Source organism: Nanorana parkeri, unplaced genomic scaffold (assembly GCF_000935625.1).
Source record: "Nanorana parkeri isolate BGI_ZX_2015 unplaced genomic scaffold, ASM93562v1 scaffold207, whole genome shotgun sequence".
In the NCBI taxonomy this organism is placed as follows: Eukaryota; Metazoa; Chordata; class Amphibia; order Anura; family Dicroglossidae; genus Nanorana; species Nanorana parkeri.
In genome coordinates this window covers 1,643,329-1,658,097 of record NW_017306475.1, presented here as the reverse complement: position 1 = coordinate 1,658,097, position 14,769 = coordinate 1,643,329, and the positions used below count along the sequence as shown (strand labels likewise).

General features: G+C 43.1%; 1 protein-coding gene and 1 long non-coding RNA gene across 2 annotated transcripts in view; one reads left to right on the top strand and one right to left on the bottom strand.

The window, feature by feature from the left end:
- Positions 1-1,468: 1,468 nt before the first annotated feature.
- On the top strand, positions 1,469-11,487 carry LOC108786387. The gene is made up of 3 exons (XR_001941196.1): positions 1,469-1,479; positions 4,661-4,665; positions 11,373-11,487. It is a non-coding gene; the product is annotated as an uncharacterized LOC108786387 (long non-coding RNA).
- AP1M1 (adaptor related protein complex 1 mu 1 subunit) overlaps positions 11,445-14,769 on the bottom strand; it is a 47,590-nt gene continuing 44,265 nt past the window's right edge. The window contains exon 12 of the mRNA XM_018555675.1: positions 11,445-11,573. Coding sequence (XP_018411177.1) covers positions 11,551-11,573 — 23 coding nt within the window. The 3' untranslated portion in view covers positions 11,445-11,550. The remainder of the gene's footprint in view (positions 11,574-14,769) is intronic.

Below are 14,769 nucleotides of genomic sequence, written 5' to 3'. Positions count from 1 at the left end.
TCACAAGGTGATTGCTTTTAATATTGGGTGCAAGAAAGGGAAGGGGGATGGGCGGACGAGAAGCCTAAACTTCAGGAAGGCTAACTTTGATAAACTACGCAATATAGTGGGTGAAATCGAATGGGAAAACTTATTTGATAAACTAAACTTTGACCAAAAGTGGGACTGTTTCAAGAACAAATTAAAAAATGCTATTACCAGGTGTATACCGCTGGGTAACAAAAGTAAAAGATCAAAAACAAAGCCAATATGGCTAAGTAAATCGGTAAAGAAACACATTAAGGAAAAAGAAAAGTAGCATTTACTAAGTATAAAACGGAGGGGACACTATTGGCATTCCAAAACTACAAAGAATGTAATAAAAGATGTAAACTGGTAGTCCGGGCAGCTAAAATAGAATGTGAAAAATATATCGCCGAAGTAAGTAAAAAGAACCCCAAAAAGTTTTTTCACTACATAAACAGTAAAAAGGGGAGAAAGGAACAGATAGGCCCAATAAAGGACATAAATGGGTCGCTACTCACAAGCAACAGGGAGAGGGGCCGAGGCGCTAAATACTTTCTTCTCATCAGTATTCACTGAGGAAACAGACGGGTTTAATGTACATGATAAAACACAAAATTTACCAAGAAATACACCTGAGTGGTTGACGGAAACTGGGATACAACAAAGGCTTAAACTACTAAATGCAAATAAAGCATTAGGACCCGATAATCTACACCCCAAGGTACTCAAGGAACTGAACAAGGAGATAACGAGACCATTGTTCCTCATTTTTAAGGAATCCGTAATGGCTGATAGAGTGCCAAGCAACTGGCGAAGGGCTAATGTGGTACCTATATTCAAAAAAGGGTCAAAATGCCAACCGGGGAACTATAGACCAGTTAGTCTGACATGCATAGTATGTAAACTGTTAGAGGGAATTATTAAGGACTACTTAGTGGAATTTGTCCAGGATCATAATATAATAAGTGATGTGCAGCACGGATTTAGGAAGGATCGTTCTTGCCAGACCAACCTGCTGACCTTTTACAAAGAGGTAAGTAGAGATCTGGATGGGGGGAGGCCGGTGGACGTAGTATATCTGGACTTTGCCAAAGCATTTGATACGGTGCCACATAAACGCTTGTTATACAAGCTAAGGGCTATGGGCATAGATGAACTAGTGTGCACGTGGATAGAAAACTGGCTACAAGAACGTACACAAAGAGTATGAGTAAATGGCACCTTTTCAGACGGGGGCGGAGGTCATGAGTGGCGTGCCCCAGGGTTCTGTGCTGGGTTCCCATGCTTTTTAACCTATTTATTAATGATATCGGGGAGGGAGTGAGAAGTCATATCTCAGTGTTTGCTGATGATACGAAAATTGGGAGGGTTGTAGACACAGACTTAGAGATTATAACATTACAGGAGGACCTGGAGAAAATCATAGAGTGGGCAACTGTATGGCAGAAGAAGTTCAATGTCGATAAATGCAAGGTAATGCACCTTGGAGTTAAAAATAAGCAAATGGATTATACACTTATGGGGGTGCCACTAGGGAAGTCGGAGACGGATTTGGGGGTCATTATAGATCGCAGACTGAAGAATAGCTTGCAGTGCCAGACTGCTGTAAATAAAGCAAGCAGAGTCCTGTCTTGCATTAAGAAGGGAATGTATTGCAGAGACAAGTCTATAATTTTGCCACTTTACAGATCATAGGTTCGGCCACATCTGGAGTATGTGGTCCAGTTTTGGTCACCGATACTCAGAAAGGATGTCCTTGAGCTGGGAAAAGTCCAGAAGAGGGCAACCAAACTCATCAAGGGGTTCGAGGATCTGAACTATGAAACAAGGTTGTTACAATTAAATATGTTCTCGTTGGAGGTTAGGAGATTAAGGGGGGACATGATTTTCCTGTATAAACTATTCAAGGGCAACAGCAACCTTAGTAACAAACTGTTTACGGTTAGCTCCGTAACAAAGACCAGAGGGCACAACCAAAAATTGGTGGAAAAAAAATTTCACCACACAGGGCGCAGAGGGTTCTTCAAATCACACATGGACACATATACATGCACACACCAGCTCATAAATGCCTACACGCAATAGGTTGGACTTGATGGACTTATGTCTTTATTCAACCTCAAATACTATGTAACATCAGTCGCTGGATACAGCATGCATGCTGTAGCGGGGATGTCACAACTAGCTCCGCCCAATTGTTTATATTTTGCTGGCATCTGTCAGAATGTCATTTTGCGACGGGAGTTGGTCAGCGGGGTTTTTTTTTGACGAGTTGTTGTCGTCATGGACAACACTGGACGCCATTATTGACCTTAGGATTACGTCGTTGGAATCATTTTTGGGATTTTTTTTAATAAAGCTCAAAATTCTTTGTTTTTTTTTCTATTAAATAATTTTTTCAAAAGTGTGGGCTCTTTATTTAAATTTTGCCCCTTACTCATTCACAAGGGGGGCAAGCATCTGGGTGCCCCCTTAATAAAGAGGTACCCTGATGCAAATAAGCCACCCTGACCACAGACCCCCACAACCAATGCCTCAGGGCTTGTGGGGAAGAGGCCCTTGTCCCCATCGGCACAGAGACAAGGTGCTTTTCCAGGGGGACCCTGGAAAAGCACCCGCCCAGGGCATGTGGCCTGGTATGGCAGGGGAAGGGGGGCGCTTACTCCTCCCCTCCTGCACTGCCAGGCCTGTGCTCCGATCAAGGGTCTGGTAAGGAATTTTAGGGGGGACCCCACGTTCCCCCCCGATTTTTGGTGGTGGGGTACCTAAACGGCCTGGTATGACTTTTGAGGGGAACCCCACGCATTTTTATTTTTTTTACAAATAGGGATCCCTCCTAACATTACTACCAGACCCAAAGGGTCTGGTATGGATCGGGAGGGGGACCCCATGCTGTTTTTTTTTTACTACTTTAACTTTTTTTTTTTTTTACATTTTATAATTATTTTTCTTTTGTTTACATTTTTTTTATATAGATATATATATATATTATAAACCTCCAAGGTAGCGGGCAGAATAGCAGAGTCGAATGCCGCTCGGCAGTATTCAGCTATTCACTCGCTGACATTTGGCTCCCATGAGAATAGGGGCAAACGGCAGCGAGTGAACTGCCGGAGCTTCGGCTCAGACGAATGGCTTCTGCTGAGCATGTTCGGCTGACTGAAGCCAGCCGATGTATGGCTGATTTTAGCCGATGTACGGCTGGAATCAGCCATACAGAGCCGAAGTGCAGTTCACTTCGGGTCGGTTATTCACTCAGCTGCCGGAGGCAGCTGAGTGAATGACCCCTTACATTTCCAAGAAGCTCCTGTGTGTGCTAAACAGCATGTATTGACAAGCCCCACCCTGACGGCTATTGTATTCTGACAGACAGCATCCGCAGCTGTCAGAATACATGAACACTGACTGAAGCTGATTGGCTGACGTTTTTCTAGCTGGCTCCCTTGATTTTTTTAGTTGAAGTTTGTTAAGCCGGATTGTGTCTGCAGGGCCACCTACGGCTTGAATTTCAACTGATTCACATCAATCTGCCAAATTTCCATCCGTGGATAGCCATAGAGCGTACAGGAGACATCCAATTTATTGAGTATATTCTGTAAGGAAGACTTGAAAAACCCACTCTTGCTTAGGATGGAAATAGGAAGCCACCTTGGGAATTAAATAATGAATCAACTGTAGGATAAGATATGGCGGAACCAGCATAGCAGCTCCCTTTCTGCTCCCACCTCATTTAGATCACTATTGTTACTTCCTGCCCTTTCCCATATGTTTGGATGTTTTCATTTCCGTTATTCTCTTGCTATACACCTATGGTGATCAAAAACCACTCACTGCATTTTGTGATATTTATTAGGCCCTTTTCTCTGGTTTAGGTCTCATTCACATGGGGCTGTAGGAAGAAACATGCAGGCAGCTCATTTAGCTCGGTGGAGACACAGGACCTGTTTGCCCTCACACACTGATTCCTGGCATCCCCAGCACATTTAAAAAAATGAAATAAGAGTTTCCACTACAAATACCAGGACCTTATCCAGGCCTGCAGCCTGGGTGGCAAGGAAATAGAGGGCAGCAAGCATGCACCCCCCTTGCAAGGCATATCCCTATATGAAGCAAGGACTTCATCATCATACCCTGTCCCCCAAAATGGATGTAGGGACTTATCAGAATCTGGAAGGAACCCCGTAGAAATGCCCCCCCCCCTGAGAAATGAGTAACAGGTACATGAGTACCCCTTCTTACACCTTCCCGAAAAAAATGTAAAAAGCAAACAAAGGCACACACACTGAAAAAGTCCTTTATTAGGAAACACAATGTCCCACAATGTAAATCCAGCATCAATCACATTATCCAGCGATGAAGCTCCAGCATCAACCACAATGATGTTACCCCCAGAGTCAGGTGGCTGGTTGACGTGTTCTGTATGTAAACAATCAAGCCAGGGATCCTGGGTGACTTATGTTCTAATTTGTGGTGAGATTGTAGTCCATCACGGGAGTGAGCTTGGAGCGATGGCTACTTTACAACACACACAGGGACCATGGGGAACAAAAAGTAGCCATGCTCCAGAAGGAAGGACAGTGTCAGCACCAATTCAGAGATGATTTCAGGATCTACAGCTGAGTGATACACAAAAAAAAATATTTGTTGTTTATAGTTAGGGTACCTGAGTTTAGTGCCACTTTAGGAGCTGTCCTGTGTACTCTGCACACACCATGTGTTATCTCAAAGAGCCGTCCTAGTTCTTTTCTTGGACTACAAAGTGATTAGCCTTTATGTTATAGAGATCTTAGTGTAGGAGAGATTGAATAGTTAAGCAAAAGACAATGGGCAAGGGAAATGTACATGTATAGCAGAGATGTACTGCTAATTGTCTTTTTTTTTTTTGCCTTGACGTTAGTTTTTAAATGTATCAGAGAGATCTCCCAGAATACATCATCACTTGCTTCAGTGGAGGCTTAAAGGAGAACTATGAGGTGAGTGCTTTTCACTCACCTCATAGTTCTAGCCGACCTGTGACAATGAGACTGTCACAGGTCGGCTCAGTAGATCGGGAGGTGAGCGAACACATACCGGGTTCGCTCGCCTCTCGATCCTGTCACGGCTCTCTGCCGTGACAGGGGGAGGGGCTGGATTCCCCTCTCCGCTCTGCCAGCGCTGACTGGCGGAACGGACGGGGGAGGGGGCGGGTACAGCTGGTTCTGCCTCTAGATAGGCAGAGCCAGCTGTCACTCACGCAGCTGGGCGGATCCCGTCATCTAAGTCGGGATCCGCTCCGGCTGCGGCGTCTCAGTATACCGCGAGCTGTAGCTCGCGGAATACTGAGCTTAGGGTAACGGGAGGACGCTAGTTTGTGTCCTCCCCTTACCCTAAGGAGAACTATGGGGAAAAACACTGACCCCATAGTTCTCCTTTAACCTTCACCAGGGCAAACCATTCAGCAGTGATTTATTTATGGGCAAAGTCTATTTTGATCGGCTCGGTAGTGTGAGGCTAGTATTTGTCTAAATAACCACTCTAAGTTGTGGTGCAAATGATACTATAACATGTGTTGGAGGTATTCAACAATATCATGCAGAAAAAGCATACATGAAAACCAACCACATGGGTAAAACAGTTTCCTCAGTCAGCAGGAGTACTCTACGGAATAGGTCTCTGCTGCCCAAAGCAGTGGGCTCACTCGCAGTCTCTTGATAGAGATGCTGGTGGACTCAGTAAACCATAGTTAAGATAAAACTCAAGTTCTGTTCAGTTTTACTTCTACACCATGATTGAATCATACCACCTTCCCCCAATCACGACAGAGAAGGACACCCAGCCAGGTTCATTTCTGGTAGACTCTTTAATGGTCACTTCCATCTTGTCTGGTCACTAGAATGGAATAGGCATACAATTCTCCTTGTCTATGCTAAGTTACATAGAAAGCTACCAATTGCATCATACACCAGGTTGTTTTTTGTTTACTCAGGGACTTGCTATTTGCGCAATACCCTGGGTTATCTTTGCATTGCCACCAAGAGGCTTTCCATCTTATCTCATGTTCCGTTGTTGCAGGAAAGTTGTGCTCAATTGAAAAGAAAGGCAATGTCCATATTAATATTAAAAAATAAACTAAATATTCATTTTAATGTTCAGTATTTGCATTCATCGCAAAATGTAATTTTCTGCTCTCGAATAAATTATTCATACTTAAAATTGTTTGCATATTTATTTTTTATTTTATTTTTTTAACATAATTTACACTGCAGTAAGCCTCAGCCAATTCTGGGCATTCGGCCAAATTAGTATCTTACACCTAATCTTTGTGTACAAGACAGGCTACTCTGAACATCCATTTTACCACACTGTTGCGTCACATAATATTAGATTTTGATATTTAAATAAAACCCTTATATCATTTATTGGGTATTGGGGTGCACTGATACCGGTATTTTGGTACAGAGTACCGATAATTATTTTTCGGTACTACTCGATACCAATTACCGAGTAACGGAAGTCCCATTCAGGAAGCCAGGTGGCGTGTAATGACTTGCCACCTGGCTTCCTGATTAGCCGGGAAGTCGGGCAGCATGTAAAGACTAGCCACCCGGCTTCCCGAATAACAAGAAAGTCCCCTCTTACCTTTGTATGTCCAGCCTGTCACCCTCGGGGCCTCTCCAGCCAGAACGCGGCCTTCCTCCAGTACCCAGGCGGAGCCGTCTGGCCGGCCAATCAGGAAACCGGGCTCTGTGTAATCACGCAACGCCCTGCCTTCTGATTGGCCGGGAGGCCGGCTCCATGCTCCCTCGTCACGAGATGACGAGGGAGCATTAAGCCAGCTTCCCGGCCAATCAAAATGCCAGGCGCTACGTCATTACACGCTGCCCGGCTTCCTGATACAGGAAGTACTCGTGCTAGGCATCGGAGCATTTGGGCGAGTACGAGTACTCGCCCAAATACTCGGTATCGGTGCATCCCTAAAGGGTATGGTAATTTTCAACCCTTACCAAACTATGGTCAATATGCAATTGTCAATATGCAACAGTCAATATGTAATGGTCAATGAGAAACAAAAGTGAACCATATCCACTATATCTCCGCCACTTGCATCTGTGGTCATTATGATCAGCAAGACAGGCCCAAAAGAATGACAGTTTGCTAGGGTGTAGTGTTGGCTCCACAACCGGAGACTGTGGGCCTGATTTACTAACTCTAAAGCTGCCCATACACCTTGTAATAAATCGGACAAAACTTTTCGTCCGATGATCGAACCGTCGTACGATTTACCGTTTACCTTTTACTTTACAGTTTTATTTCATCCAGCAGTAACAGAACAAACAGCTTTCTTCAGCAAAACGGGAAAGTAAAAGGCTTTCCTCAGCAAACATCAAACATGAAGAAAAAGTCTTTCAATAAGGTTGCACTGCGTAGTGCGTTTTGGTGGTCTCACCATCAGTGAACACCAGGAAAGCAGCAGGACCGGACGGAATCTCAGGTCGGGTCCTCAGAGCCTGCGCTGACCAGCTAGCACCTGTGTTCACAGTAATATTCAATCTCTCCTTAAGCCAGTCGGTAATCCCCACATGCTTTAAAAAGTCCATCATTGTTCCAGTCCAGAAGAAATCCCATCCTGCTTCTCTCAATGATTACCGCCCTGTAGCTCTGACCTCAGTAGTGATGAAGTGCTTTGAGAGACTGGTCAGAGACTTCATCATATCTTCACTACCAAACACACTAGATCCATTACAGTTCGCTTATCGGCCAAATCGTTCAACAGATGATGCTATCACCCACCTCCTTCATATATCGCTCACACACTTAGACACTAAGGGCAACTATGTCAGGATGTTGTTTGTTGACTACAGTTCAATGTTCAACACTATAATTCCCTCCATACTCACCACCAAGTTGAAACACCTGGGGATTAGCCCATCTATGTGTCAGTGGATCTCCAACTTTCTTACTGGCAGACCACAAGCAGTAAGAATGGGCATATATGTCTCAGCCTCACTCACCCTCAGCACTGGAGCCCCTCAGGGTTGTGTTTTGAGCCCCCTGCTGTACTCACTGTACACATATGACTGCATGGCCACTACCAACTCCACTACTATCATCAAGTTTGCTGATGATACTGTTGTGGTCGGACTGATTGCCGGCAACAATGAGACGGCCTATTTGGAGGAGATTAGGAATCTGGAGAATTGGTGCCAGAGGAACAACCTCCTCCTCAATGTCAGCAAGACAAAGGAGTTGATAGTGGACTTCTGTAAAAAGCAGGAGAGAAAATACCAGACCCCCATGATCAATGGAAGCCCAGTGGAGAGAGTGGATAGTTTCAGATACCTCGGTGTACATATTACGCAGGACTTGTCATGGTCCTGTCATATCAACACCGTGGTGAAAAAGGCTCGGCAGCGTCTTTTCCATCTTAGACGCTTAAGGGACTTCAGACTGCCCGCTAGGGTGCTTAGAAATTTTTATTCCTGCACCATAGAGAGCATCCTGATGGGAAACACCACTACCTGGTTTGGGAACAGCACCGTGCAGGACAGACGAGCTCTTCAGAGGGTGGTGCGAGCAGCTGAGAGAATCATCCGAACTAAACTCCCTGACCTGAATTCGATCTATAGCAAGCGGTGCTGGACCAAGGCCAGGAAGATTATGAGGGACTTCAGCCATCCCAACAATGGACTTTTTTCTTTGTTGAGGTCTGGGAAGCGTTATCGCTCCCTGAAGGCCAACACAGAGAGACTGAGGAGAAGTTTCTTCCCTCAGGCTATACGGTCTCTTAATCAGACCTCTATATAGTCATATAATCTACTGCCTGATTAGATAAGTATTCTTACATTACTGCACATCCGCACTTTAATAGAAAATGGTCAAGGAAAGGTCAATTCACTGCTGGTCATCACTTTAATTCATTTTACCCCGTATTGCTGCTGTTGGCATTTGCACACTTACATTCCATATTGTATTAGCATTTTTAGTCAAATTTAAATTTTAATATTTACATTTAACACTTATATTTATTTTGCAATGTAAAAGTTTTATTTAAAATGTATTCTTTCTTTCTTCTTTTTGCAGTCGTGTAAGCATTTCACTGCATATCATACTTGTACGATTGTGTATGTGACAAATAAATCTATCTATCTAGGAGACTACGGCTGGTATAGTGGCAGTTGAGGAGATACACAGTAGTGCGGTCCTCCTCTTCCTCTGAGGACATACAGCAGCCTCCCCATCGTAGGCGCTGGAGGAGAATTCTGCCTGTCGTGTCCTTCTCACAGGAAGACGAGCAAAGAGGAAAGAAAGGCGGCCTGGCTGGCGAGCTGGCACAACCCCCTGAGGAGGAAGACTGTACAGAGAACGTTCCTGGCACTAATTTGGAGGACCAAGGTAAATACACATATAGGGGAATTTATCAAAACTGGAGCAGACAAAACCTGAAGCAGATGCCTATGGCAACCAATCAGCATCTCTCTTCAGTTTGTTCAGTTAAGATTTGAAAATGGAAGAGACGCTGATTCAGCTGCTGCAGATTCTGCTCCAGTTTTGACAAATTCCCCCCAGTGGATCTGCGGGTCTACATTTTGTGAGTTAGGAATTGGGAAGTTTAGCCTTTTTCTAAATTTTTACAACAATGGGGATCCACAATGTGCAAAGGTGTAGTTCTTTTTAGAAACGGTGTCAAACATTTTTTCAAACATGGTTTCCCAGACTCTGTTAGAGAATTATTAGATGGCTATCAGATCTGATTTGAAGACAGGACAACCAATTTTCAACACTTCTACCGTTAAAACATCACCAGAAATGCATAAGTGATGGTGAAGTCTTTTTGTGCAAGTCTGCATATCTTTTTCCCACACCCAGGCCTTCTTATATCTTTCTATTCTTGTAAAGCACAAACTCAAGCTTCTCCCATGGGGGCCACTTGCCAAATGTCATGCTTCAAAATAAAATGCAACTATTAGGGCTGGGGAAATTAACAATTACCCGATTTATCGTTCAAAATAATTTTAATCGTTAAAATTTTTTATCAATAATTAAAACACTCACCTCTCCGCCGGCTTCCGGGAGTCCCGTCGGAGATCCGGTGACGTCACGGACATCGACGGCACCGGACTCCTCCCCTTCTCCAAGTGGCTACGTCGGCTAACGAAGGGAAGGGGGAGGAGTCCGGTGACATCTATGTCCATGACGTCACTGGACTCCTCCCTCTTCCCTTCGTTAGCTGACGGAGCCACTTGGGCCGGTGATCTGTCGACACTTATCGAGTTCTGCCACCGCCTGACTTCCGGTTTCGTTAGAACTAATAGGTTTGCCCAAGAAACTTGTTCTTTTCCAACCTCCACCCCTAATAATGGGGGTCCAGGCTGGCTTTCTACTTCTTTTTGGTACTTTTTCTGTTCCTTTCCTGTATATAGGTTGATAGGACAGAGTAGGGGATAACAAACCCATACATATGTTTTGCTTATTAGCAGTGACTCATTTTACTATTGTGTAGTTTAGCACCCATTGTGGTGGGATCCCATATACATTCTACATGCTATATTACATGTATTTGTTTTGCCTTTATGAGATTCTCAATACTAAATACTCATCTAACACTGAAATGTTTGGTGTGCTGACAAATTTGTACAATTACCTTGGATTTGGGGTTTGCTTGAAGAAAAAAAACATGTTTAGTTACAGCACCCACAGAGATAGGCTGCTACAGCTTCAAATATGTGGTTAAGGGTGTGTACTCTAACTTTTTACTAAATGAAAATAATTCAACCACAACAAATACAGCTTGAAACATTACTTAAATCACGTGTACTCTGATCACATTACTTTTATTCAATATAATTTAGAACTATAAAGCAAAACCATCATAACATAAAAAAAAAAAAGAAAAATAAAAAAATCAAAAGTTTGGTCTGTGAAGGTTTTATTTTTATTTTTTTAGAACTGAAAAAAATTTAATGGTCCCTCACTTTAGGGCTGTTCTGTAAAATCAATAACTAGGCATATTGACCTAATAGCTTATATGGTAATCAATACTGTGATATCTATACTTGATATGTTCGGTGAAAGCAGTAGAAGCACATAAAACACTGACAGAAGCCCTCATGCCCTCTATAGAAAGCTGGAGAATGATCTTATATGAGGTATGCATTCACTCTCTCTTGTAACAGATATCCAAAATTAGAAGGGGTGGTTTGCAAATTGATTGTTTATAGCAACATAAACCTAAAAACTATGCTCACAGAACTTGGATTTCAGAGAATGGCACTTTCACACAGGCACATAGCATAGATCTAGTTGGCAAGGTACTGAAAGAAGTTGTAAACATATCTTTATTACAGACCTGTAGGACCACAAAGAGAACACAAACTGGCCATGCAGAGTATAAATGCATTTTTCTGTATGTAGTTAATCTGTATGAATGGCAAGTATGGACATTCTCTGAGCAGCTTGTATACTGGAGCTTGTGACCTTCAGTACATACTTTCCTTGATCCACGCATAGCTAACTGATTTTTCAAATAAGAAATAACTACTAAAAAATACAAAGATGGCCACTTCTTTACTGTGTTCGAAGTTGATAGTCTGGTAAAAAGAGAGAAGAGAATAAAAAAAAGTCAGTAAGTTTGATTGCTGTGATATTTCTCAAGAGACGTCGCTATAAGGCTAGTGTGAATTGGTATTTTAGATGTCTTCCATATGTTTATTATGTATTGACGTTTATAGGGGATCTTAAATGCTTGTGTACACTAGCACATAAAAGTAATCAGTCACTGAGAAAAACACCTGTGTGAAAAACCAATCATGGCAGCCTCTATTCTCTAACAAATCAGGAGCAATGAGTGCACACACAGCACATATGAACAGGTTAATATAAAATGTATTTCAGTACAGCGTTGCGTGACGGAATAAATGTCAGTCAAAGTATCGCAGCGCTGAATACTGAAAAATAGCCTGGCCAGGAAGGGGGTCTAAACACCTGGTCTTCAAGTGGTTAATGTATCATATTTATGTGAGGGCAGACAAAATTTGCTCATTACAAATGTAGGCTGTGCCTACTGCTTAGTGGCACTGCTCAGTAATTGCTATCTACTGTTTTGTTTGGAGCAAGCTTACCAGTCTGCTCCGAAGAACTGAAAATAAACCTTTTATGATGCTTATCCTGTTGATTTGATCTCAAAATGTGTTTATAAAATACTTCTATAATACACTTAAAAAAAATAAAAACTCCACACAAATCAAGATTAAATAATTAAACACAAAATTATATTACCATTATTTACATCAATCTGATACAGGTCGGCTCAGTAGATCGGGAGGTGAGCGAACACATACCGGCGTTCGCTCACCTCTCGATCCTGGCGGATCGGATTAGGGAGGGGGCGGGTACAGCTGGCTCTGCCTCTAGATAGGCAGAGCCAGCTGTCACTCACGCAGCTGGGCGGATCCTGACATAATTGTCGGGATCCGTTTCAGCTGCGGCATCTCAGTATATGGCGAGCTGTAGCTCGCCGTATTCTGAGCTTAGGGTAACGGGAGGACGCTAGTTTGTGTCCTCCCGTTACCCTAAGGAGAACTATGGGGAAAAGCCCTAACCCCATAGTTCTCCTTTAAACAGGTTACATTTTTGGAAAGGATTTTTTTTGTTATTTTTTATAAAAATAATCCTTTCCCTCCAGAGACTATCAGCTTGCCAGCTGGTGTCCCCGCGCAAAGTGGACTCCTACCAGCCCACATAACAGTCATTATTGGGGTTCTTTTAAGGCTAGGTTCACACCTGAGCATATTTTTTCTGCTCGTTTTTTTTTTGCATAATACCAATGGAAAAACGCCCCAAAGAACCTCTTGTACTTCTTTGGGCGTAGGGCGTTTTTCAGCGCGTTCCTACGCGCTGTAAAACGCCCAGGTGGGAACCATGCCCATGGGCAATTATTGGTTTTCACATGTTGAGCGTTTTACAATGCGCAGGAACGCGCTGTAAAACGCCCTGGTGTGAACCAGGCCTAAAGTGATTTTAAACATAAGGGCCACCCAGCAAATAATTGGAGCTCAATACTGACGAGAGCAGGCTTTCCACCACTGACGGAAAAAAATAATAATTTGCTATGAGTTGTGGAAACCTAAAAAACACGGGATCAACAGATTGAACAGCTGGTCATCATAGGGAATCATTGCATTTTCATGTCCCATACCTGTAGGGAAGCCCCGGATTACTTTTTAATCATTTCCCTAAACCACTTGATTAAAAGTTTAAAATACATTGGGGCAAGTGGGAAAAAAAAACTCACTGCATAGACTCACTTCACTATGCTATAATGTGTTAATTGCCATAACCGTAGATATTTATTTCTCGCCCTTTAAGAAACATAAGGAATTTTGATGCAGTCAGGTTATGTTACTGCCTAGAGGAGGAGTGGACACTGAAACAGAAAAATCATAAGCCAGCCCCAATATAACCCCTGCTCTACCCAGCATGCCTCAGTCTTCTGCTAATGTCCTTGGAGGATGGACATCTTTTCTCCAGCTCTGCTAGTCTCTTTTTTTCATTTTTTATTTCTGAATTCATCTTCTGTAGAGATTAATGAAGATTCCTTACTAAATCGCTGCTTAAGCTAGGCTCTGCATAGCAGCTATCTGGATCTGCGTCTAGCTTTGGAGGCCATATCTGGATCCCACTGGACTGGACACATGGGGCTAGCCAGATGCTGACATTATCTGCTGGGTGAAGTGTTGCTAACGTGCTCTGCACTAGGTGTCCCACTATTCAGATAGAGGAATCAACACCCCACAGCTGCTCCTACTTGCATGACCCTTGTTGAAGTGCCTACAGTGGAACTGGTCACCTCCAGTCGCCCAACCCTCATTAGCACCGGCTGCCCTAAGATTTGCAAGTAACTCAGGCTGTGCCTCACACTTTGGTCCTAGCTGCACTGCCACAACATGTTTGAACAGTGACACACAGGGGGCAGTCATGCTTCACTGAGATTCAGAGTCCCAACATTCTATTTCTAAAGATCCTATTTTGAGGCACTGCCGTCTCCTGCCATCACCTTAGAGTTACAGTGGGTCGTATTGATACATTGGGTATTATTCTACATTTGCTTGTTATATATTTGATTACATGTACAAAGTGTTCTTTGCAATATATTGGCTGTATCAACATTCGCTCATTAAGGGTGCAAATAGGTGAACTACTGCGGCGCAATAAATATCAATGCACTTTGCCCCTCAAATGTATCTAAACATTTTCATGATGTCCATGGTGGCAATATGACATCTTTTTCTTTCCATGGTGTAGAGAGGGTGACAGAGGAGGCGACACTCATGAGAGAGGAGGCGACACGTGTCATACACTCTTGGAACATGAGACCTGGTGGTTTGTTTGAAGTTAGAAATGAGGATCCCTCATGGTGTTAACCTGCGCTGGGATGTGAGCTTGTATTTGAAGTGATTTGTGTTTGGGATCCACTGGGCTCCTGTCACACGGAGTCTCTATTTAGGAGTCACCCTTGTAGGGTCAGTGAAGTACAGTATAGCCATTTATTTTATATTTGTAATGTTTAAGGTCTGGGTCATTACTTTAGCTAAACACATGTTACACTACTATTACCTTTTTGCTTCTATGTATATTAATATTTTGACATTTTGCTGAAGGATTTTAAAGGGACCATATAATGGTTGTAAATTATTTTTGACTATATGGTGATATTAATGCTATTCCTAGTTAGATATCAACTTTGATGACCTGGGGTCCATTCACACCAAAACTGCACTGTAACTA